This window comes from Solanum pennellii, chromosome 9 (genome assembly GCF_001406875.1).
Source record: "Solanum pennellii chromosome 9, SPENNV200".
NCBI lineage: Eukaryota > Viridiplantae > Streptophyta > Magnoliopsida > Solanales > Solanaceae > Solanum > Solanum pennellii.
In genome coordinates this window covers 81,850,328-81,875,775 of record NC_028645.1, presented here as the reverse complement: position 1 = coordinate 81,875,775, position 25,448 = coordinate 81,850,328, and the positions used below count along the sequence as shown (strand labels likewise).

The 25,448-nt window shown below is 36.3% G+C and overlaps 5 protein-coding genes and 1 non-coding gene across 8 annotated transcripts in view; 3 read left to right on the top strand and 3 right to left on the bottom strand.

Annotated features, from left to right (window-relative positions):
• The window catches only part of LOC107031051 (DNA mismatch repair protein MSH1, mitochondrial), a 53,865-nt gene extending 47,604 nt beyond the window's left edge, over positions 1-6,261 (top strand). For 2 of the 3 annotated variants that reach the window (XM_027911744.1, XM_015232250.1), the window contains 3 exons: positions 2,913-3,212; positions 4,548-5,273; positions 5,684-6,112. In XM_027911744.1, coding sequence (XP_027767545.1) covers positions 2,913-3,212; positions 4,548-5,273; positions 5,684-5,914 — 1,257 coding nt within the window. In that variant the 3' untranslated portion in view covers positions 5,915-6,112. Of the gene's footprint in view, positions 1-2,912; positions 3,213-4,547; positions 5,274-5,683 lie in introns of all 3 variants that reach the window. The other variant, XM_015232249.2, reaches the window with a different exon arrangement.
• A 1,190-nt stretch (positions 6,262-7,451) lies between these two features.
• LOC107029495 lies at positions 7,452-12,440 on the top strand. Its single transcript, XM_015230924.2, has 7 exons — positions 7,452-7,852; positions 9,905-9,974; positions 10,359-10,414; positions 10,541-10,616; positions 10,754-10,790; positions 11,829-11,943; positions 12,089-12,440. The coding sequence occupies exons 1-7, from the start codon at positions 7,560-7,562 to the stop codon at positions 12,330-12,332; spliced, it is 891 nt and encodes a 296-aa protein (XP_015086410.1). The 5' UTR covers positions 7,452-7,559; the 3' UTR covers positions 12,333-12,440.
• A 201-nt stretch (positions 12,441-12,641) lies between these two features.
• LOC107029496 lies at positions 12,642-13,943 on the bottom strand. Its single transcript, XM_015230925.2, has 2 exons — positions 13,211-13,943; positions 12,642-12,924 (listed from the first exon to the last, which is right to left on the bottom strand). Exons 1-2 carry the CDS (start codon positions 13,786-13,788, stop codon positions 12,765-12,767), a joined length of 738 nt encoding a protein of 245 aa, XP_015086411.1. The 5' UTR covers positions 13,789-13,943; the 3' UTR covers positions 12,642-12,764.
• Positions 13,944-14,310: 367 nt separating this feature from the next.
• Positions 14,311-20,925, bottom strand: LOC107031305 (glutamyl-tRNA(Gln) amidotransferase subunit B, chloroplastic/mitochondrial). Its single transcript, XM_015232629.2, has 10 exons — positions 20,693-20,925; positions 19,902-20,560; positions 19,415-19,624; positions 18,453-18,593; positions 18,149-18,352; positions 17,367-17,564; positions 16,040-16,108; positions 14,976-15,092; positions 14,801-14,885; positions 14,311-14,662 (listed from the first exon to the last, which is right to left on the bottom strand). Exons 2-9 carry the CDS (start codon positions 20,526-20,528, stop codon positions 14,805-14,807), a joined length of 1,647 nt encoding a protein of 548 aa, XP_015088115.1. The 5' UTR covers positions 20,529-20,560; positions 20,693-20,925; the 3' UTR covers positions 14,311-14,662; positions 14,801-14,804.
• An 85-nt stretch (positions 20,926-21,010) lies between these two features.
• On the top strand, positions 21,011-21,092 carry TRNAS-AGA. Its single transcript has one exon. It is a non-coding gene; the product is annotated as a tRNA-Ser (tRNA).
• Positions 21,093-24,655: 3,563 nt separating this feature from the next.
• LOC107029353 (protein BOLA1, chloroplastic) lies at positions 24,656-25,172 on the bottom strand. Its single transcript, XM_015230749.2, has one exon. It carries the CDS (start codon positions 25,078-25,080, stop codon positions 24,781-24,783), a length of 300 nt encoding a protein of 99 aa, XP_015086235.1. The 5' UTR covers positions 25,081-25,172; the 3' UTR covers positions 24,656-24,780.
• Positions 25,173-25,448: the final 276 nt, after the last annotated feature.

Here is a 25,448-nt window from a genome sequence, read left to right as displayed (position 1 = left end):
CCCAGATATGAATAGTGGGAGGTGAGTCAAGACGCTTTTCGGTCGTGATGAGGTTGTACCAGGGATCAGTCCTTAGTAGCCCATCCCAATTTTCCTTAGTAATGGAAGAATTGACATGGAGATCCCAAAGGAGATGTTGTGGTGTGTGTTATTTGCAAATGACATAGTACTGATAGATTAGACTCGCGGTTGAGTTAATGATTGACTGGAAGTTTGGAGATAGATCCTAGAGCCTAAAGATTTCAAATGAAGCAAGTCTAAAACAAAGAACCTGTCGTGCAAGTTCAGTGACGTAATGCATGAGGCGGTGGTGGAAGTGAAGATTGATGCACAAGTCATATACTTACTCAAAAGAGAAGCTTCAAGTACCTTGGGTCCATAATCCACGGATATAGGGAAATTAATAATGATGTCAAACATAGTGGAGTGAGGTGGGCAAAATGGAGGAGAATGTGCGATAAGATTGTGTCATCAAGGCTTATGGGTATGTTCTACAAAGTGGTAGGCTTCTTCGCTAACACTTTTCATTGGACCTCTCCATTCCAATATAAATGCCTTTGTCCCCACCTGCGATACCCCTAAAACCTCTCTAGTTTCTTCCCTTGTGCAGTTTATCATTGTAGCAGACAACATGCAACACACTGAGGTAAGAGACAAAGTCTGCTGAAATTCTTCTAAGAAGAAGGATTATGGTTCGAATAAAAATGATGGAAGAACCTCTCTCAGAAAAGGAAATGAAAGATGGAGCCTCAATATGGGTGAAATCTAACGTTCTTCAATTCAGCAAGAGGTTTGGAGCAGCTTTCTAGGGTTGTGATAAAATAGCCTTTGAATTACTCATGAAGATGGGACCAAAAGAGAGGCTACTTAGATAAAAGAAAGAAGAGGCTACCAAGAGGGACAGCAACCAGCATAGTGTCCCCAAGGAGCTAAGAAACTTAGAATTTCATTTAACTTTAAAAGACGGGGAAAACCTAGAGGCAGAGGGATAACGATACCTGTTAGACTAAAATGAAGAGCCTGGCAAGGATATTGGGGTGTAAAGTAGAAAAACTTCCCACTACTTTTACTTGGGCATGCAATTGGGGCACAAACGTAAAGAGCTAGAATTTGGGATGGCATAATTGAAAGACAGAAGAAATTGTCCAATTGAAAAGCTCAGTATCTTTGGGAGGGAGAGTCACTTTAATGAACTCTGTATTGGACTCTCTTCCAACTTATGTTATGTCTTTATTCCTTATGCCTGCCGAAGTGGAAGAAAGACTTGACAAACTAAGAAGAGATTTCTTTTGGAAAGGGAATAGAGAAGGGAAGGTTTGCATTTAGTCAAATGGCAGAGTGCACAGTTGTAAAAACAATCTGATGGACTTGGAATCAGAAACTTGGTTGGGTTGCAGAATTGATGCCTCTTGTCAAAATTGCTATGGAGGTTCAACACTGAGGAACAAGCACTGTGGAGGGAGGTGATATTCAACAAGTAGGGGTTGAATAGAAACTGGGTTTCCAACTCTGTGCTAGCCCTTATGGGGTATCAGCTTGGAGAACATGGATGGAATATTGTGTTTAGAAGGCATTTAAATGATGGGGAGATTGGGAGAGGGACTGAGCTATTACATGTTCTGAACGGGTTCAATGGGTTATTGGCAGAAAAAGATTCTATCATATGGAAACACACTAGAGATGGAAGCCTTTCTGTCAACAAGCTATATATTAAGGAGGTGAAGGAGTATACAGGTGGTAAGCTTGGCCCCTGGAAACAGATTTGGAGGAACAGGGTGCCAATCAAGATAAAGTGTTTCTCTTGGTTGGTTGCCAGAAGAGCATGCTCCACACTTGGGAAATTTAGAAGGAGGGGTTTCTATATTGCCTCTTGGTGCTCTCTATGTAATGAGACTGAGAAACCAACAACCATCTGTTCCTCCATTGCAGAGTGACTATACATTGTGGAAACCTTTTTTGGGACTAACACATACAAAACAGAATTGATTATGCCTGAGCATACAATAGATCTGCTTAGTTGCTTGTTGAGCAGGGGAGGGGGGGGACCTTAGAAAAAGTGGTGGAGTAATATCATCATGCATTTGGTGGTCTATTTGGAAAGAAAGAAATAGCAGATGCTATGCTAACAAGGGTAATTCAATAGAGAAAGTCATATGGAACTGCTTGACTACTTTTTATGTTTTGGTGTAAAGAGGAAGGGATAGAAGAAGCTTCTCAAATTTGGATTTTGTTGGCACTTTGTAATCTATTTGCCTTTTTGTTTTTTCTCTTGTTGGAAACTGTTAGACCTGTTGTTACTAAGGTCTATAAGCGCAGAAAGAAGGGTGAATTAAGGCTTAAATGTAGTTGTTTTATTTATTAATTATTATGTTAATCTATTTCTAGTAGTTATCTAGCAGTTTAGGTAGTTATTTGGGGATAAATAGTACTGGGAAGAAGGAAAAATACAGACAATTTTTGGGTAAGGATTTCTCAGGCAGATTTGGAGGTTAAGGTTCCTCGAAATTCCTTGAATGTTAGAAGTATTCTCTACTAACTATTTGTATAACTTATTCTAATTATCTGTAGCAGTAAATATTAGTTGAAGTGTTATTCCTATTTCTGTCTTGTGTTTGGAAATTTACAGACTTATTGTTAGAGAGTTGTGGGTTCCTAACAGAAACCAATTTTTGAAGGTCTACAGCATATCCTCAATGCTGTGGAATACAACATTATCTTTCTAAAAAAAATATTATCTATGTAACTACTACTCCCCTTAGCCACGAACTTCTCTCCAATCTCCTGAGCTTTGGCCTCCGCCAGGCCCTCCCATCTAATTTGTGGCTGGTTTCATATGGAGAAAAATATGACATGAAGTCTTCATATTTTTATCTGCTACTCGTCTGATCCAATTACATGCCATTAAAATGCAGGACACAGAGGCACTTAATGGAACTGATGGAATGAAGATAATTGGTCTATCTCCTTATTGGTTTGATGCAGCACGAGGGACTGGTGTACAGAATACAGTAGATATGCAGTCCATGTTTCTTTTAACAGGTCCAAATGGTGGGGGCAAATCAAGCTTGCTGCGTTCGTTGTGTGCAGCTGCATTGCTAGGAATGTGTGGGTTCATGGTTCCAGCTGAATCGGCTGTCATTCCTCATTTTGACTCAATTATGCTGCATATGAAATCATATGATAGTCCTGCTGATGGAAAAAGTTCATTTCAGGTAATATGTTCTATATTCTTGATTTGTAGCATATATGATTTTCTTCTTGTCCTGTTTGCTCGAAACCTAGTAATTTATCTGCAATTAAAACAAGAAATGGATGCTGTATCATGATGCTTGCTGCGATTGTAGCAGATAAGCATTTTACGTTTTGCTTGTTGTAGATGATTTTGCTTGTTAAGACTACTTGTATTTGATTGCAAACCATAGTCATCAGGGATGCACAATTCCATGAGTGATTTCGTTAGACATTTGGCACAACTGATCTTATTATCCTCTCCATCCCAAAAAGTGGATTGAGTATAGTGGATGTACAACAAAAATTTTGTGCCTGTGTTGACAAAAGAATCTTTAGTACATAGTAGTTCTCAGTGTTTTGGACGGCGAGAGGCGACAAGAAGCGACAAAAGGCGACAAGGGCCTACCTCGCCACGCGCCTTTTTGAATCGAGGCGCCAATTAATACCAAAAATTAAAAATAGCTCCATATATTACAAATACTATAATAATTGCTATAGAAAGAATTAATTTTTTTTTCAAAAAATAATGGACAGCAGTCACAGACTCACAGCACAATGAAAACAGAAGGCATTTTACAGTAATCTGGGACAAAACAAAGAGTGAAGAAAATAGAGGAAAAAAAGAGTAGTGAAGAAAACTTGAAGAAAACATAACTGAAAGTCTGAAACCAAAATTGAAGAAGAAGAACAGAAACAAAGAGGTATACCTCAGGTCTTCAGCAGCAGCAACTCGAAGATGATGGAGACAAGGAGAAGAGATCGCGAGGGGAAGAGAGTCGCGAGGGGAAGAGTCGGGGAGAAGAGTGCGCAACAGCAGATTTTGAAAATATAAAAAAAGCCCTAATTTTGACTAATATTGTTAAGTCAAATATTTTCTTAAAAAAAATAAAAAAGGCGCCGCCTTTTCTGGCGCCATTAGGTCACCATGGGCTGCCTTTTGCATACCGCCTCGCCTCGCCTCGCCTCTCGCCAAAGGCGATGAGGCGCTCGCCATTCACAACACTGGTAGTTCTACTGTGGTTATTATGGTAAAAAAGGCAATCTCTCTTCTGGTTAACTTATTGGTTCTTATTTTGGAGTCTTCTTCCTTTGCACCGTTCTGTTGGATTAATCTGTCGGTGATAATGATGTTAGTTCCACTTCTATCATATGTTTTTTCTGAGAGAAGCTATTTCATTCGTTTGTGTACATAACAATCATGACTCTAGGTGTTGGTGTTTCTATTCATCAATTTTCACTTTTCCTTGCTGACATAGTAGAGTCTCATGGCATTTTGAAGGCAACATTATGACTCTTAATTGTCTAACATGCCTCAGATTGAAATGTCTGAAATTCGGTCTCTGATTACTGGTGCCACTTCAAGAAGTCTTGTACTTATAGATGAAATATGTCGAGGAACAGAAACAGCAAAAGGGACATGTATTGCTGGAAGTGTCGTAGAAACCCTGGACGAAATTGGCTGTTTGGGAATTGTATCAACCCACTTGCATGGAATATTTGATTTACCCCTGAAAATCAAGAAGACCGTGTATAAAGCAATGGGTGCTGAATATGTTGACGGTCAACCAATACCAACTTGGAAACTCATTGATGGGATCTGTAAAGAGAGTCTAGCATTTGAAACAGCTCAGAGAGAAGGAATTCCAGAAATATTAATCCAAAGAGCAGAAGAATTGTATAATTCAGCTTACGGGAATCAGATACCAAGGAAGATAGACCAAATAAGACCTCTTTGTTCAGATATTGACCTCAATAGCACAGATAAAAGTTCTGACCAATTAAATGGTACAAGACAAATAGCTTTGGATTCTAGCACAAAGTTAATGCATCGAATGGGAATTTCAAGCAAGAAACTTGAAGATGCTATCTGTCTTATCTGTGAGAAGAAGTTAATTGAGCTGTATAAAATGAAAAATCCGTCAGAAATGCCAATGGTGAATTGCGTTCTTATTGCTGCCAGGGAACAGCCGGCTCCATCAACAATTGGTGCTTCAAGTGTCTATATAATGCTAAGACCTGACAAAAAGTTGTATGTTGGACAGGTACATCTTTTCCTTTTTCCAGTTTGAGTCTTAAAGTGCATGCTTTGTCTAATCAATTCTTTTATGTAATTTAATTGTATTGAGATGCTTAACGAGTTGGAGAACGCCTGCACATTTTGCATGCCATTCAGAATCGAGCCTCATTTTGTTGTAAAAAATTGTCTTACTGTCTGCGGAATAACTGAATTAAGTGTTCAGTTTCTTTTTCCGAAATGTTCTTTTAAAGTTGTGGAGGTAATTATATTCAAAGTTATTCGAGATAAATGGCCAACAGACAGACATTATTTAGTCATACAAATGAAGTCTATGGCACATAAGTGCAAACACTAGTCTTCATTTCGGTTATTGTGAGCTATTACTTCCTTTGACATATTATATCTTAACGTTCTTCTTTCTGATTATATGTACAGACTGATGATCTTGAGGGCAGAGTACGTGCTCATCGCTTGAAGGAGGGAATGGAAAACGCGTCATTCCTATATTTCTTAGTCTCTGGCAAGAGCATCGCCTGCCAATTGGAAACTCTTCTAATAAACCAACTTCCTAATCATGGTTTTCAGCTAACAAACGTTGCTGATGGTAAGCATCGTAATTTTGGCACAACCAATCTCTCCCCAGAACCTTCATCCGCGCTTAGATGAACTCATCATTCTGCTATGGAAGAGTTCAAGTTGGTGTATAAAATTTGTATTAGTTTTTGAAAATTTTCAAGGGATGAGTAATTCAACTTTCAGTGGCTGCAGCAATTTTGGGTTAGTTTTAGCTTCTCCACATGTATATCACATCATCACCTGTGAAACTAAGGGTTAATTAAGCCTTATAACACTTTTGATATCTAAGTTTTAGTGTCCTGACAAAGATGTGGTCTAACAGATAATGAAGTGCGTAAAAATTATGAGAGACGACTACAACAATATTTTTTGACCAATATTCTATTAGGGTTTACTTTGACATATATTTATATCGAGAAAATAATCCATTGACTGTAGGAGTAGGTCTAAAATGGTTGTTCAACTATACAGTTATCGATTTTAGTTCTTTAACAATTTATATAGGGATGGTTCATCAACTATACATTTACTAGTTTTAGTTCCTTAATAATATACTTGTCGATTTTAGTTCTAAGTATTTAAAAAAATTTCATGTCAAATTTTTATACAATAACTTAGATTTATATTAACGAAATTTATGTCTCAAGAAATTTAATTATTTAGCCATTTTCTCAAATGTTTCTCTCTCCCAACTATTTGTCTTCAAAATATCCTTATACAAAGAATTTTAACCTCGACTAAGAATCTAAGAATTTAATTTTTTTAAAAAACATTGAAACTGAAGCAAATGATCTTCAACAATCGCACTGATCGAAGGAAATAGATAGACAAATTAAGAAATGGAAAATAACAAAAAGAAAGAGTTATTCTCTTTTTGAAACGATTTGGATCGAGTTAATTTAAATTAAATTAATCAAAAACACGTGTGTGATCACAGGTGAGAAAATGGGCAAAATGATCCTTTTACAAAGATATTATATATTTTTGTGAGGAATAGTTCGCCGCAAAGTTAATGTGTCTTTTTGAAAATTTGAGACAGTTAATGTGTCTTCTTAAAAATTCGAGACAACTTCAATAATGTGTTTATGTCTTTTCTCTAAAATGAAAAAATAATTACTTGTTAAATTCAAAATTTTATACTTCAGCGAGTTACTAAGGAGAAGTTGATTAATTTTTTGAGTTAAAATTTATAAGATGGTAGATTTGCAAATTCTTTTAATTTTTTTTTAAAAAAAAATCTATTTTATTATTCATATTATTTTATGTAAAGAAATTTGAATAGTAAAATCAAATCTCTTATTTTTCTTTCACATGAAAAATAAAACTTTAAAAAATTGCATTGATTGTGAATCATAAACCGCTAAAAAGCGAAGATATTCATTAACAATACTTATATACTTTATTTTATCCTCCACTGAATAAAATTATATTTTTTAATATTTTTTCCTTTTAAATTTTATTTTGAATCGTTGAGACTATTATTCTTTTTCATAAGAGTAATTTAACGAAAATAGTAACGGGGATGGAAAAATAACATTTTTAAAATGAGTTAAAAGATTTAATTTTATGAAAAAATCTATTAATATAAATCTAAGCTGTTTATATTTAAAATTGAACAAAAAAAAATTTTTAAGGACTAAAATTGATAAATTACCCGAAAAAGTTCTTCTTCTTCCCACGAATTTCCCAAAAACCTTTTCTTCTCTGCAAAAACTCACCATTGAAGGAACCCCAAATGGATCAAGTGGTGGAAGAAGTAGAAAATGTGAAGAAAGAGTTGGAAGAAACATACAAACAGACTCAAGAACACATCAAATCTATTCATGAATATGGAAAATCAGGAACAACAAGATTAATTTCAGAAGAGAAAAGTTCACTTACAAGATTGAATGGTCTTGCTCAAGATGGGATGAATCTGCTTCAATCACTTCAATTTAAGCTTGATCTCTTAGCCCCACAACTCCCTTTAGATGATCAAGTTGAAAAAACCCAGTCTTTGGCACAATCATGGAAAACTCAGATCCAAAGGTAGCTAAAAACGAATATGCATCTTTGCTTTGTTTTATATGAATCATATGTATCCCTTTTATTTGGACCGTTTGGGTTATTTTAACTGTAGAATAGTAATGTGAGGAATTTAGAAATTTTGGGGTTGGGAAGTTGAATAAGAAATGGGGTTGATTTCAAGTTTATTGCTTTCAGCTGGGATGGAGACAAAGTAAACCCCTTTGGTGGAAAATTACACTGCTTGGAATTCAGAATTTTGGGGTTGGGAAGTTGAATAAGAAATGGGGATGATTTCAAGTTTATTGCTTTCATATAGGGGTGGAGCCAAGTAGGCATCCGGACCCCCTTGTTGGAAAATTACATTGTTTATACGTGGTTAAAATTATACTTATGTATGATATAGCAGATGCTAAATCCCATTTGGTTTTTCTTTGAGTGTTTACTTTTCATATTTTATACTCCCTTAGTGTATACTGACTCTGCCATTGGCTTTTAGATGACTGAGTCGAGAAGTCTTCATACCGAACTAGTTGGTTCCGCTATATTTATTTATTCTTCACTATTTGCATCTGTTTCATTTCCCATACTGTGTAGAATAGTAATGTGAGGAAGTCGGAGATTTTGGTTCAGATTAGGACAGACTAAGATTTGGGGTTGGGAAGTTGAACAAGTAATGGGGATGATTTCAAGTTTCTTGCTTTCAGCAGGGGCGGAACCAAGTAGGGTCATCCGAACCCCTTTCAATGGAAAATTACATTGTTTTTGTGCGGATTAAAGTATGTATAATATAGTAGATGTTAAATTCCCTTTGGCTTCTTTGTGTGTTTACTTTCATTGGGTTTTAGATGATCGAGTGGGAAGTCTACATCCCGAACTATTTGGTTCAGCTATACTTATTTATTCTTCACTATTTGCATCTGTTTCAGCCCATAATCTATAGAAGAGTAATGCGAGGAAGTCAGATTTTGGTTCAGATTAGGAAAATTTTGATTTGTCTTGTTTTTTTTAGTTTTTCTTACTTGGTAATACAATATGGATCTTGACAAAATATGGCGTTTCCTTTTTCTGGTTGACTATTAGACTAAATTGTCTTGTATATAACTTAGTAGTGATATTTTAATGAATGAATTGATATCCAGAAGGATTACATTTTCCCTTATTGTTGTAATTTCGACTTTGAATATATATATTTATGTAGAGTTCTGTACTTGTTGGTATACCTCTTGTACATGGGAGATTTCTCATTATCAATAAAATTACACTTGGCAGAAAATGTGAATATTAAGATAGATGCTGCAATGCAAGATTGAACAAGACAAGAGACGGTCATATCAAAATAAAGTGTGGAAATAACACACATAGAGGATAAGATAAGAGAAGGTTGTCTTAATGGTTTGTCCATGTATCACGTTAGTCTCTGAATGTACCAGTTCGTAAGTGTGGCATTATGGTGATTGATGTTACTAAAAGGGATACAGAAGATCTAAAATCATATGGAGAAAGCTGTTAAAAACACCTAGAATCATTGCGGATTAAGCTAAGAAAACAAAAGTAGAAGTAAAGGATCCATATATTTGATACACCAATTGTAGTTGGCTGATTTAGCTTTTTGTTACATTAAGTTTGGATTTAAATAAGAATGATATTTAGGGAACTCCTAGTCTGGAGAACTTCTAATCTGTCTCAAAAGATAAAGTACTTACCAATATTTAAATCAAATATGTTCTAGTAGAGTGAAAAGGATTATAGAGGATTTATGTGGCCAACCCCAACTGGTTTGAGATTGAAGCATAGTTATTGTTGCTGTCCTCTTGAGAAAAACTCCCTTCCAGGAAATAAGTTGAAAAAAGATATATGCTTTTTGGAGAACTATTGGTTGATTTTTTATAGCTTTCTTTGGGTATCATCTTCTGTTTTAAATTTGGGCTATTTGTGAGTTTGTTCACCGGATGTATTATCTCTTTACTCTCTAACCGTGATCATGGTGGAAGAACGTGATACTATTTTCACTTCATGTGTATGAAGTTAGTTAGTACTATATTCCCTTTATGATCTTTTAAATGTATGTTGCAGTTTGAGGTTGAGTTTAAGAAATGCTAATTTACAAGCAAAGGCAAACATGAGGAAAGCTGCTCAAGAAGAGGTAGTATGTTTATCTGTATAGAAGATAAGTACAATTTAGCATGTCAGAATTATTTTTTGAGAATGACATGAATTGTGATTTAAAAAATGTGCTTCTCCTGGCAATTCCCAGATAGTAATACTGTAATAGCAGAGATTCTGCTCTACAAGGCAATAGGATATGAGAATGCCCTTTTCTGATGCATGTCAGAATTATTAACGTGTCAACATCCTGCATTTCATCCCTTATTGTGTCTAATAGCATAATACTCACAAGAGATATCATGCTGACATATGCCTTGAAAATGATGTTGAACCATGGAAATCTTTTACCGACAATTTCTTCTCTTTTGGACCAATATTTGGAAAATGTTTCATACTAAAAGCTGCCTTCATATGATGTCAGAGGGAGCTTCTCTTGGGAGGTGGGGAAGAATCTACAGTTCGCAGACGAAATCTACAGTATGTGGTACCCTTTTAGTCTTTATGTTACCATGGTTATATCCACTTTTAAAGCTCATATGTCTGTGCTTTTGAGGACAGAAGTATCAGAATGTTTTCTTTCTAAATAATGAATCTATTTGCCAGGACAAAAGCTGGAATGACATCTGCAGCTGAAAGCATCACGGAGAGCCTGCGCCGCACACGCCAACTTATGGTTCAGGTTATTGCCATCTTTCTTCTATTTTCATTTGCTTGGTTTAAGATCTTCTTTTAAATTTTTTTGCCTGATGTATTTATTTATGAGCTTTTTATGTTGCATAACACCCTGTTCTCTTGCTGTTTGTAATATGCTTACAGGAGGTTGAAAGAAGTGCAAGCACTCTAATGACAGTTGGTAAGTACCTTTCGGTGTTTATGAATGACATTCACTCTTGTCATGACATGTCTTTATTATCTGTTTTAGCTTATGTTGCTTTAGCCAGGTGACGTTTTTCTTGTCTTCTCTAGTTCTTTTGCTATTTTTGTGTTGTTGTTACTTCTAAAAAAAGAAAAATTGATTGCATGAAATGGATGTTTAAGGAAAAGGTCATATTGAGATGAAAGGTTCTTTTCTTTTCTTCTAAATTTCCCCCCTTCTCTTTAAGGGGGGTATTAGATATTACTTTAAAGAATGGTGTTATAACGAAAGACACATCAAAGAATGCGATTCTTCATACCATACAAAGAGAATGATAGGATTGCTTCTGGACATATGTTAGGAAGTCTATCAAACATTCTATAGAATAATTTTTTTGTAGTTACAATGAAAACAAGTCCACTATTGAAAAGTATCCTGTTTGCTTTTGAATAAATTTTTACTTTTGTTTCTGTTGATTATGCATCTGAAGTAGTGGAAAATAAAACATTGTAAACCTCAATTTCGGATATATGCCATTTTTGGTTGTTAATCAAAGCTCAACTTACAGATAAACATTGTTCCTTGTATAAAAAAGATGAGTTAGGCCTTGTGTTATTTGGACTGATTACCCAGGTTATCTACTAGTAAAGTGCACTTAAATATACCTTACTGTAAAAGTAACCCTATAGATAAACACTATCTGCAGCATCAAAGCTTAATTAATGGTTGTAAGGAAAAATACAACTAGATCATGACCAGAAAATACATTGATATTATTCATTACATGGCTCGCTGGGTCTACCTACGTATCCAATGTGGTTCGTTGTGCATGAGTCGGTTTAGTTTCCTTGACAATGCAATGATGTGTTCAAGAGATACACCTTTCATTAGATGACAACAATGTGGGCTTTGTTATCCAATTTTTTTATGATGGTGACTGCTTCCATGACTTTTGGATGCCATTCTTCATATCCTAAATGTGAAAAGTATGTAAGTCGAGGCTAGATGACAATGTACATATTCTGTATATTACAGATGAATCAACAGGCGTTTTAACGAAAGCCGAGAGTGAATACAAGGGCCACCGCTCCTTGCTTTCGCGAACTCGAAACCTTCTGTCCACAATGCAACGGCAGGACATTCTGGACAGGTATCATGTGATAATGACTTTGTAAAATAACATTGACCTTTACTTTGCACTTGTACTGCTGAGTTTATAATGCCATTGCAATTTAATTACGTTGTTTGGAAATGCATTTAACCTCGACTGCAACACTAACACAACCTGTGAACAGGGTGATACTGGTGGTTGGATTTATTATTTTCTCCTTGGCTGTGCTTTACGTGGTTTCAAAGCGTATGGGGCTGCTCAAGTTGCAGCGTAAGCTCATTGAAGCTGTGAAGTCCGGTACAGCTGGACAAGCGGAGATAATAGCTGAAGCTGGTAGACAAGGTGCAAATGTTGCTCAGGTTCAGATGAATCCTGTTGTACCTGAGTTAAATGTACCCTTAGAACAAGCAATGCATGATGAACTTTAAATTCTCTATAAATTTGTACATTTTCTTTGTTACATGAAATTTCATCTATGAAGCTTCATATCTTGGTTACAGCCTTGCAAGAAATCGTATATTCGTTTGTCTCCTTTATTTACAGCTCGCGTTGATCCTTCACCGGTTATATGTTTTTTGATCTTGGTATTGTAGAGACAGATAAACACTGTATGTCCAGTAACTTTCAGAGAATACATGTACAATACTGTTTGTGTTCTTGTACTTTCACATTACATAAGCCTTCGCAATGATTATAGCAGAATGAAATGACATCTATTCCTATTTATATTCACAAAATTGACAAACAGCAACTCTTATGTAGATATAACCAAATAAAATAGAGAAGTATATAGAGTGCAAGCCATTTAGTACCAGAAAAAGGTGGATGAAGAAACTAATTTATACATATAAAAATTAGTATTATGCTAAGAGCCAGAAATTTCTATGAGTTTTGGTGTTGAGAAGATATCCTGCTGTTTGGCCCTTCTTCTGAACTGCAACACAGGTGCATTTGCTGTTGTCAATCAAATAATCTGCCATATCTAGCCCCAGCCCTCTTAGTGATACACTTCTTTTAGGCCTGCCACACACAAATGCAGGATGATTCATACTTATTCAACCAAAAAGAGAAGAAATAAAGGAGGTTTGTCTGTGTGTGTGTGTGTGTGTTGGGGAGTGGAGAGGGAGGGCTTCGTTGTCGAACTCTCGGTCTTTTGGTTGTCTGATCACACTCAAAAAAATATGTATTTACTAGCTTTCTTCACCTAAAATACCAATATGGCTGAATTAAAACTTGTGATGTGCGTCTAACTCACACGTCGTGCTCATTTTTTAAATTAGATGATATGAAAAGAATGTAAACTCACCTTAGTATTACATTAGAAAGACTCCTTCTCTGACCTATAACAAGAATATCAATACCAAAAGATGCAGATTTAGCAAGAATGACAGTAGCTTTTTCCTTTGCATTACCATCCATATCTACTGTTTCTGTACAAACTTTTATCTTAGGTTGTGCAACTTCACATGCATGTTTCATTGTACCAAGAAAATCCATGTATCCCTTTCCTGTGCACCCTTTGACATCATCACCACCGTCTTCCGCGGCACCATGAGAGGCCGCAGATGTTGGCGGTGGTGGTGATGTTATGTTTGTCAATGACTTTCTAAAGAAAGTACTGAATGGACTACTATCCGATGGGGACGTGGACGTGGATGTGGATGTGGATGTGGACGTGGACGAGTTTGGCAATGGCTTCTTGATCAAGGCACCAAGGAGATTCCTCCATGCATTAGGATTACCAACATGCAGAAGAATCAACGTGTCATTTTCCGCGACTGCATGGGAAAGCGCGTATTGAAGGGCGGAGGCTGATTCACGAGTTGGATCAGCCACCACCATTATTTTCTTAGTTGATTTCTTCCCATCTGTCCCATCTGCCATAATATGGTCTCTGGTCACGCGAACTGGGCCCCACCACCACCACTAACCGTCCACCGCCGCCCGGAAAACGTTGGTTTTTCTACCTAATGATAAAACCAGCGTTTGTGGGTATGGTAGTGGAACGGTAAACAAAGAAGAAAACAAGAATATGAGGCTGCCATAGGGTAGTTTTTTTTTGTCTATAATAAATTGTGATTCCTAAAGTTAATGCCCTTTTTGTTGTTTGCAAAAGCCATTAGAAAAACCAAATGAATGTCAACCTCTCAAGGTTGAAAGGATAATAAATTTTTGCTATTTAACTTATTACTGATAGAATATTTTTCCTATTTTTAAACACTAATTCTTTAGGAAAATCAGGATAGAACCATTACATACAAATCCTGAGGAAAAAATTGCAAAAAAAAAAGGATATAGTAAAGTGTGATCTTGAATTATTAGTCTCAACTTCTCCAATTTATTGAAATATCTGAATTCTGGGCTCATAAGCAAGCTAAGCTAATTTATGCTCACACTTATGTCAAATAGGCAACAAAAGTCATTAACAAAAAGGACAATCCATAGTAAAGTGTATGCTATATTACACTTGAAGAAAGAAAGTATCAGTTGCAATTGCATTAACAATAAGCTTATTCTCTCCTGATGCTAGTACATAAATCATTGTTTTGGTAGTTCGAAAATATACCATCATTGTACTTATTAAGAACTAGTCCAAAAAAATGTCGAAAATAATGACCTATCCTAACTCTGCTACATGTGTCTTCCTCAGTTCTGATGATTTGCAAATGATCTGAAAAGCTCTAATCAGGTGCTTGCACTTGCTGGTGATATGAAGATTATCACCGGTTAATATGGACTCTTCATCAGTAGCCAATGACTGTAATCACGTTGCAAAGATGGTAATAGTCATCATGCCATCCAAACGGAACATAAGCAATATGATAAGAGAGGAAAGCAAATGACTAATGGTGCATATATGGCATTTAATTTCTCTAGAGCTAGACGGAGCTCGTACATGATCAGCTTTTGGCATTTAATTTCTCTAAAAGGATTTTGTTCAAAAGTTTTGGATTTGCTTTGCCTTTTGATTCCTTCATCACCTAGCAATCAGCACAACAATGTGAAAAGTAATGAACAATAGCCAGCATGATATGAAAACAACAAACTTCAAAGACTGAATGAAAACATACCTGGCCAGCAAAATAACCTTGCAATTTAGTTTTACCACCGCGGTATTGTTCCAGCTGCTTTGGACTGTCTGCAATCACCTTATCTACCATTTTCTCAATCTCCACGGTGTCAACAATCTGTTTATTCAAAAATGAGAAAGCAAATTAGATTCCTTTAATAACAAATATGCTTCAGTTACTTACTTGGTTGTGAATTGCCAGTCGTGTAAATCGACAACACTACTTCTTTATACAAATTGTTAACATCAATAAACACAACCACAAGGGTAGTCAGTCTGAATGACACATGGTCACTTAGGTCAAGATGTTTCTAGACAAGATAGCTCATGGTAGAAATTCTGAGGCAGTATAATCGAAAACAAATACACACAGTTTGACACACTTCAGAAGATAATTTTGGGAACTTTCAACCATGAACATTTTCTTGATAGATAAGTAATGGAAACTTTTAACAGTGATGTGTATGATATCCGCAATAGATTATCCACGCAGTTCATAGAATCAGGTTAACGGAACTGTGCTGAGGCTTTTATCAAACTGAGACAATAACGGTTTAGCAGTCATTTGGCTTTGATATCACAACAATACCAAAACTTACATCTACAACTTGTTATAATAAGGTTCTACTAGGTAAATCCTGAAACCTTGGAAGTAAGATTGAGTATCAATACATCAGATAATTAACAGTCATCAAGCAATCTAAAGTTAATTGGCTCAGTGTCTTTGTGGGGTCAATATTCATCTTCAAGTATCTTTATTTGTAGTTGTTTCATGATCAGCTTCCTTATCCAATCAAAGGGTCTCCAAATAACTACGATTCAGGTAACACGGGCTACAATTTTAACTCTATCCATCAGAATGAGAGAACAGCGTCATTGGTAACAGGTGATAAGTTAGTGGTCTTGAAAGTTTATTCAAGAAATTTTTTATTTGAGATTTAAAAGAATCCAGTTCAACAGATGATTATAAAGCTCATCAACAGAACAGTAAAATCATTTTACTATATAATTATTTATAACAAGAGAAAAATACTAGAGTTCTTGCAATATTGCAAGCCAACTTGCCTGAACCAGATCCTTTTCTTTTATCAGCCCCTTGACTGTTCCACCCTTGGCGATTAGCTCAAATAAAATCTGTAAAGTTCAATAACAATTATCGGTCAGAAACATAGTAATTGAACAGAGTGGATCAAAGTAAAGCCAATGAAGAGAGTGACCCATTACCATACATTTATGCATTTCTAAAGAATACTACTGATCATGCACAAGTGATACTCTTTCCCTCTCTTATATGCACACATCCATGCACATATTAAGATGTATCATCAAAAATGATACATGCCAAACTAGTCATGCCGGAAAGACTCTTGATCAGTATGGATTTCTCATGCTCAAACAACAGCTTATGATTGTCACAAAGTACGGTACAACAATAAACTGAAGTTACAGAGAGACTACATTGCTGCTAACATAGGGACTTTTTAATTGGCCTCTATAGCAGATCTCATCAGTCATGATTGTCTGAAGAAGGTATATGTTAAATTCCTGATATATGTTCCATCTTCAGTTATAATGTTTCTAAAACACTGTAAACCAAAGCATCAACACCAATAAGAAACATCGGACAAGATGAGGGAAGCGGACTGAGATGGTTCGTACATGTGAAGAGGAGGTGCGAGGATGTGCCAGTAAGGAGGTGTGAGAGGTTGGCTCTAGCAGGAGTTAGGAGAGGTAGAGGTAGGCTGAAGAAGAACTGGGGGTGGAGGTGATTAGACAGGACAAAGCACAACTTCAGCTGACTCAGGACATGACCTCAGATGTGAAGGTCGAGGATGAGGATTGAAGGTTAGTAGGTAGATGAGTGTTGTCGCATTCTGTATGGGGAAGGGACTGGGCTAGTTTTCTCCTCTCCTTTTAGTATTATTATCAATTATCACATAGTTTCTTATTCTTCAATGTGTATTACTATCTTTTGTTACATCTTTTTTGTATCTTGCTACTTTGTTGTCTCTTTTCTCACTATCCTGCGTCGGGTACCTCTCTAACTCACAAAGGTAGGGCCATAGGGGTGAGGTCTGCATACATTCTAGCTCCCCAGACCCACTTGTGGGATTACATTAGGTATGTTGTTGTTGTTATACCAATTCCTGGCTTCTCAAAGACAACATGGACTGCAACCAAATGAAGGTCAGTGATTTGCAGAAGAATTAAGAAGCCTAACAGATAGTTACTTGTGACTGGACAAACCCCCAACCTCAACGCACCCAAAAATATTCTAAATGGTGAAGAAAATCAGCAAAACAAAAATGCTATTAGTAATGTATAGGAAAACCATAAGATGTGATTTCAACCATAACAAATTTAGTTATATCAGCGCCCAAAGTGCATTTACCTCCTTCCCAATCTTTCCGCTGATAGTCTCATCTTTAATGGAAGCTATGAGCTCCCCCAGTTCTTGAGGGGTAAGTTTAATCTCATTGATATTCACTTTTTCATTTTTCATGTACGCAGCAATATCTCCCATAATCCAATTGGCAGCAAGCTTTATATCAGCACCTCCTGCAGTTGTTGTATCAAAAAAATCTGCAATCTGAAACATGCAATTATCAGTGGAACTGGATATTTCTACAGAGAAATAATGGGAAAAGCTGGAAAAGGCCTGATTATGCAGGCTAATAGTCCAGAATTTTAATAACAGGATGACGATGTCATACTTTCGGGCTCCTTTGAAGACAAACTTGATAGGGGAATCCATCCATGTTAAACCATAAGTCAATGAAAGGATGATTGTGTTCTAGCACAACATCATCCTTCACTTCTATTCCTTTACTTACTCAAGTCCGCACCCTCTTCTCACCACCCACCACCAACCCACCCAACTTTGGTCTCATTGGGCCATTGGAACTCATGGAAGAGAAGGAGAAGGGAGAAGGGAGGGTAGATATTTCCAAGAGGCATATAGCTAAATGGACTTATGTGTATCTAAAAGTCAAATAATGCTTGTCCTTTTAGATGCTTAAGGATTCAAAGCATCATATTAAATTTCTGGTGAGAAGCACTTCATGCACAGGTTAAACCCTTACGAAATAACATCAGCTTGATAGATTTCAGTACTGGAGTGTCCACATGCCAATAAGGCAGTATAAGCAGAACCTGACAATGAGAAGCACTTACATTGATGTCATTGGCAAGAAATAGGACATCTTGCATGCTTAGGCCCATTTTCTCGTACCTCCGACGCTTATCTTCTGGAAGTTCAGGCAATGACTCACGGATACTGTTCACATACTCCTCGGTGAGAGAAACACCAGGGAGATCAGGTTCAGGGAAATAACGATAGTCAGCAAGTCCTTCCTTTTTTCGCATGGTTACTGTTTTCTAGATGTATGAGAAAGTTAAGCATATAAGTTTTCCACGGAAAGACTTGAGTAAACTAGTCTGACATACTACAGTAGTATCAAAAAGTACAGTTGCATACCTGAGCACCTTCCTCCCATAGACGAGTTTCCTGTACAATTTGATCAATCTGGCCTTGGTTATGTAGTTCCACCTGTCTTGAAATTTCATAATCAATGGCCCTACTCATCGATGAGAAGGAGTTCAAGTTTTTAATTTCAACCTGACACAAAAAAAAGATATATCAGTTCATAACATAGAATGCTGACTTAACATATGCAACTTAAACTACACACTCACTGCTGAGAATTTCCAGAACATAGAAAGGCAACAATAAAGAATTAACACCAGATGAAGTAAAAACTTGACCCATTATAGAGAAGAAACAATGTAATTGACATGAAAGTTGCAGAAATGGGGAAATCATGGTCACTCACTCACTCTAGCGACAAATACAAGGACAGCTAACTTAAAGTCTTGAATGGCATTTAATATGTAGTTTGACGAATTAAGACAAAAAATTTGCATGCTAAACATGTCTCCAGTTTCAAGTTTTATCAAACAATGGCAGTCCCACCAAATGAAGCTGAGATTATGTTCATCAGAATATAAAATACTGGGTTCACAAAACTTGGAATGCAAATATAGACTCCTCTGGGACCTACCATAGACCACATTTGACATTCAAATGACAAGTAAATTCCCTTATTAATTTTAAGGCTAAAGCAAGAATTTAATAAATGGACAATGGCCAAACTGGACTTACACCTGGCACTAAATTAAGTTGTCAATTGACCAGATTATATAGGAGCCATTCTTTGTGGTGCATAGATGAACAATGGAATAGGAGCCAATGTATCACTTGAAACACAACTTACCGAACCATCCACCCAGAAAAATGGCAGAACAAGATAAGAAAGAAAAACATCCACAAAGGAAAGCAAACTAAAATTTAGAATCTTCATGCCTGAATCATCTAGCTATAAATTAGTATTTCCTATGCATAAGGGAAAGCAATAGAGACGGAAAGCAGATCATGCAAACCTTTGTACCAAACTCTAATTGACCAATAGGACGAACTGAAATATTGACGTCGCAGCGAAGTGATCCTTCTTGCATGTTCCCGTTACCCACTCCCAGATACCTGACCAACCTTTGCAATTCTGCAGCATATTCTGCAGCTTCAATACCAGTTGTCATATCTGGTTCAGATACAATTTCCAACAATGGGACTCCAGCTCTATTTAAGTCAACCTGTATCAGAGAGCCAAACAAATCAACACCTGCCTAAAATTCACAAGTGAGTACTTTATTAATAGAAGCAACAAGTATGTTAGATCAAATAATCTAACTCTATTCATGCACATATACAAAATAAATCACCATAAATTGATACAAACATCAATGGCGATAACATTACAATGTGATGCATCTGATGAATATAAGAATATGCTATCTGAAACAAAAGGGTCTGAAAATAGGGGGGTAAAATGGCGAGCATGTGAATGTTTAAGTATGAAGGAGTTCTTTCCTGTGAGTAGCTCCCCCCATCGGTATGAAGCAGCTTCCCTGCATCTTCTTCCATATGCACCCTGGTAATGCCAAACTTTCTATGGCCACCGCCATACTCGAGTGGAAGATCCACATCAAGATAACCACCACTAGCAATTGGGATATCAAACTGTGATATTTGATATCCTTTGGGAAGATCAGGATAGAAGTACTGTTTTCTATCAAACTTAGAATTCAAAGACAGTTTACAATTAAGTGCAAGGCCAACTCTTACTGCACTCTCTATCACCTTTGAGTTCAAGACTGGCAATGCACCAGGCAAACCCATACAAACAGGGCAAACACTGGTATTAGGTGGAGAACCATAGTTATAAGGGCAGCTACAAAAAGCCTTAGTGAGAGTGGAAAGTTGAACATGGGTTTCAATCCCTATAACTGCCTCAAAATCCTTCAGAAACTTATCAACTGCTTTAGGTTGGCTTTGAGTGGAAACTTTCAACTTAGTCTGTTCCTTTTCTTGGGTTGCAGTTTGTGTCTGTGCACTTCTCATACAACAATACAAAACACCATGTTTTCTTGCAAAATATGAAGAAGGGTATAACATAGACGGGTTAAGCTGTATCCCTCTAAGGAATGTCAATGCCATCTTACTATCAGAACAAACACACTAAATTATACCTGCAAATCATCAAACACATGGTTCATAAGCTTCAAATTAATCCCCTTTTTTTTTCAAGAAAATGCCTTGAAGTGTATAAAGATTGAAACTTTAAGCTGAAACTGATAAATAAAACTGAAAATAGAGAATACCCAGGATTTATCTTGAACCAAAAAGCTTCAGCCACTGATGAAAGTCTCATACACGAAACATTTAGAAGAGGGGCCAAGATTTTACTGCGAAATGCTGTGACATAAAAGAAAAATGGTGCAAGATTGGATTTTTGAACTGTAGGGAGAAGTAGTCAAGAAATTTAAGCAGTTTCTATGGAGTATGAGCATAGAAAAATTGAAAGACTGAAGAAATTCGAACACTAGAATGAGAATTGATGAAGATAAAGGGAAAATCAAAAATTACATTCATTTTTTTACGCAATAATTAATTTATACTATGAGAAATATGAACATCAAGTGGTCGTGCCGGAGTGGTTATCGGGCATGACTAGAAATCATGTGGGCTTTGCCCGCGCAGGTTCGAATCCTGCCGACCACGTTTGTTTTAGTGTTCCTCATTTTGTTGTTTTTGGATGACAAGGGCACCAATGTCCCAAAAGTATGACGGAGGGTAGCTGGATACTATTTACGAAACTTCAATTCTTGATTGTTTTTGGACGACAAGAGCACTAATGTCCCAAAAGTATGACGGAGGGTAGCTGCATACTATTTACGAAACTTCAATTCTTGACACTACAAGTATGAGTATGACGGAGGGTAGTTGCATACTATTTACGAAACTTCAATTTTTGATCCACTACAAGTATGACGGAGGATAGCTGCATACCATTTACGAAACTTTAATTCTTGATCCACTATAGATATACTAGATGGACGGATGATCATGATAAATATGTGTTCTTTTTAGGGAAAAGGGACAAATATACCTCTGAATTATCATAAATAGTATGCAAATATCCTCCGTCATACTTTTGGGACATTGGTGCTTCTATCGTCCAAAAAATAAAGCATAAATACCCTTTATACTAACGAAAATACATGTGTCATAATCTTATCCACCGATCCGACATTTATTAAATATCCATTTTGTTGTTTTTGGACGACAAGGGCACCAATGTCCCAAAAGTATGACGAAGGGTAGCTGCATACCATTTACGAAACTTCAATTCTTAAACCACTACAGATATACTAGATGGACGAGCAATCATGATAAATATGTGTTCTTTTTAGGGAAAAGGGACAAATATACTTCTGAATTATCATAAATAGTATGCAAATATCCTCCGTCATACTTTAAGGACATTGGTGCTCCTATCATCCAAAAACTAAAACATAAATATCCTTTATACTAACGAAAATACACGTGTCATAATCTTATCCACCGATCCGGCATTTATTAAATATCCATTTTGTTGTTTTTGGACGACAAGGGCACCAATGTCCCAAAAGTATGACGGAGGGTAGCTGCATACCATTTACGAAATTTCAATTCTTGATCCACTAAAAAATAATTAAAATAATGTTATTTAATTAATTAGATGTTTGATTTAGTCTATGCTTAAAATGATAATCCTACTTTCTATCTTTGAAGCTTCCCACTTTTAGTAAGAGTAAACGCGCTATGCACGTGAGTCTTATGAAATGTATGAATTACTGTCAAAATCATATTTTGATCAGCTTTCAAAGCTATTCAAAAAGAAATACTATATAATTTATAACAGATGAACCATCAATGTATTTAAATAACTTCTTTATTGAATATCAAATGATTAGACATTTGATAAACCAAATTTAGTTTGGTAACTACAATAACGGGCTACATTTTTAAGTTATTAGGTCCAAACATATGATATATTAGACAAGTGTTGAATGAGATGCTCGAGTCTAGATCAGCAACAACTTGCATAAACGAATAGAAAATATACTTCAATATCTTCCTCTCCAGTAAATAGCATTTTCGTCATCTCTCTATCAATTCTGTGTTGAAGAGCATCAGCGAAATAATACACTATTTTCTGAACCGGCGTACCAGTAGCAGAAGCAGACTGGTTACACAAGCTTAGCAGCTTTCTAGCACGATCAAATGTTCGAGTTGCAACCAGTTGAGCAGAAGCTTGAAGTAGTTCAGCTAGGTCCAGATCCTGCAGCAGTTCAGGAGACAGGCCAGAATTAGCAGCAAGGGGATTGAAAATGATGGAATAAGGATCAGATTTCTGTGAAATATGATTGAGTGATCTTTGTTTTGTTATTTTCATGATGATCGGAGCCGATAGAACCAGAGATCCAGAAGTGCCAAGTGACAATTGAAAACTTGACTCATTCAACCTTGTCTAAGAGAACCTTGTCTTCCTTCAACATGATCACTACATTGGTTGGCTTTCTTCTTATTTCTGGCATGACTACAACTAGAAGAATAGTCCTCTCCTGGCTCCGGATGATCTCTGACACCATGCTTAGCACATTCAAGTCGTAGAGAAAGTGATATTTCCAGTGGTGGATGGTTGATAACGCGTAAGAACCTGCTCTTGAGAGGGGAACGACAGCTGGAAACAGCTGCTAAGACCTGTGGACAGAGGAGCAAAAGGAGGAATCTGCCCGAGGAGGGTCTTGTGTCTTATTAACTATTGGTGAGGCAATAACTTACCAAGGCTACGATCAGCCACACTAGGGTCACAGAAAATATGTAGAAGTAGACTTTTTAATCAGCATCTTCACTTCACACTTCTTTTCAAAGAAGAGCATATTCACTTCAGACTTTTTTTCCGATGAAGAGCATATTCACTTTACACTGACTTATAAGCCTCTGAATTTGTTTTTTGGAAAATCCTTTCTTGTTCTATCCTCAATGAATCAACAGAAATGACAAAGAAGAAATCCAAGAGCAACAAATATGTCCATTTGATATTTTACTATGTATATAAAGAGACAAACTTATAAAAAGGCTAAACCTCCATCTAAATATTATCTCTTAAAGCTGGCCTGGCATAAAAGAACAATACCTGAGGTTAAAGAAATGACAAAAATAACCAAGCAAGACTCAACATTAGTAAAAGAAGAGTTACACTAGAAATATGGAAAACAAACAGGACTTGAGTTCCATGTACTGACGATGTAAAAACTTGTACGATCAAGTCACTTATAATGTAAATCTCTATATAAAGATTAATCAATAAGATAATAACCTTGTAAAAAGAGGTAAATAATTTCCCATGACAGACTAAATTACATTGTTAGCGATCAGAAAAAAAACTTACCATGACAAAATCAATGTGCAGCAGACCCTTAAGACGAGGTAAGGAACTGTGAGGACGGCATAATCAAATGATTGGACTCTTTTTAAGTAGATAGCCATAGTTTTGCAGAACAACACAGCTGTCTTACAAAATCCTGCACTGGTATTAAAACATGATTGGACGAAAAGCTTTTTGAATAGCCCCATCAGCCAATAATCTTTTCAATCACATCATCCTAACTTTTGCTAGCTTTAAAATATGGTTATGGGTAAACAACAAGACTTCTCTAGTTGACTGCAAAATCAAGAGAAGCAGAGCAATTAACAAGAAAAATCAGACTTTTATCGAACAGGGTTATTATGGAGGAAAACAAATAGATGGGAGAACTCATGATTCACCCATATCTCTTACAACAACAATATATCCACAACAACAATATATCCAGTAAAATCCCACAAGTGGAGTCCGGAAAAGGTAGAGTATATGCAAACCTTATCTAGTGAAATCCCAGAACTAGAGTCTGGAGAAGGTCGAGTGTACTTAGACCTTATCTATACCTTGTCAAGGTTGAGAGGTTGTTTCTGAAGGAGCCTCCGTTCAACTTTCAAGCGCAGCAAATAAGTCAAAAAGAAACGAAAACACAACAACTAATAAGGAAAGGAACAATAACAACAACACAATATGTAATCCCACAAACAATGTAAAAGGAGAGTAGTGTGTACACAGACTTACCACTATCTTATGAATACACACCCTCATCAATCAGCTCAAGTAAAGCATAGCAAAACACAAGCATTGTAAAACAAATACAAAAGCAAAGAAACCATGCTGAAAACGAACAAGTAGCAACAACAATCAATACGATAACTAAAGCAAATAAAAACAATAGTAATTATGATCACCACAACACTTTCATAGCTTATCTCAATTTGAGTTTCAACATAATAAAACCAAAATATTATTCAACTGAATAAATCAACTCAAACTGAACAATTACATGCCATCTTCTTTGGGTGTCTTAGCTACTATAGATAGAGCATGTAAACCAGATTGGAATTCATCAGTCAAGAGATCATACACCATACGGTGACGTTTAACAAGATTCTGTCCATCGAACTTGTTTGACACAATTTTGAGATTGAAATGTGTCTCGTTTGTTCCGGTTTCCCTGACGGCGGCATGACCGGCGTGCTGGTAAGAAACGTCTTCGACTTCAATTATGTTAGCTTCAAGTGCTGATTGTAGCTTCGTCTTCATCCTACTTGCCCTCGACAGAATCCCTCGTGACGCCATGCTGAACCCTAATTTCTTCTCTCTTCTCCGCTAAGCTCTCTGCCGCCGATCTCCTAAAAATAATTGACTAAAGGGTTGTTTGGGTGGTGCAAATACTCCGAAAAGTCAATTTAACTAAAAAAAAAATTGTTAATTCAATAACTTAAATTTTTTGGACAAAAACAGAAATCACATATTTTAAAATAAAATTATTATTTTAGTCCTTATAAATTTATAATTACATAAATTTTTTAAACTGATACAATAATATAAATATTGATAGTCGAATATATTAATATGATGTGCGAAATATATTAATAGTTAAATAAGATATAGTACATTTTATACATGATATACTAATATGATGTACATTTTATACATGATACACT

Excerpts from the sequence above, each read along its gene's own strand:
- LOC107029496 (XM_015230925.2), bottom strand. The coding sequence starts at position 13,788 with ATGGCAGATGGGACAGATGGGAAGAAATCAACTAAGAAAATAATGGTG. Across the intron at positions 12,925-13,210 it reads CTTTCTAATGTAATACTAAG|GCCTAAAAGAAGTGTATCAC; the intron begins GTGAGTTTACAT and ends TGTGTGTGGCAG.
- LOC107031305 (XM_015232629.2), bottom strand. The coding sequence starts at position 20,528 with ATGGCATTGACATTCCTTAGAGGGATACAGCTTAACCCGTCTATGTTA. Across the intron at positions 18,353-18,452 it reads TATGGGAGGAAGGTGCTCAG|AAAACAGTAACCATGCGAAA; the intron begins GTATGCAACTGT and ends TCATACATCTAG. Across the intron at positions 16,109-17,366 it reads GCGGAAAGATTGGGAAGGAG|ATTTTATTTGAGCTAATCGC; the intron begins GTAAATGCACTT and ends TGAACTTTACAG.
- LOC107029495 (XM_015230924.2), top strand. The coding sequence starts at position 7,560 with ATGGATCAAGTGGTGGAAGAAGTAGAAAATGTGAAGAAAGAGTTGGAA. Across the intron at positions 7,853-9,904 it reads TGGAAAACTCAGATCCAAAG|TTTGAGGTTGAGTTTAAGAA; the intron begins GTAGCTAAAAAC and ends TGTATGTTGCAG. Across the intron at positions 9,975-10,358 it reads GGAAAGCTGCTCAAGAAGAG|AGGGAGCTTCTCTTGGGAGG; the intron begins GTAGTATGTTTA and ends ATATGATGTCAG.
- LOC107029353 (XM_015230749.2), bottom strand. The coding sequence starts at position 25,080 with ATGGCGTCACGAGGGATTCTGTCGAGGGCAAGTAGGATGAAGACGAAG.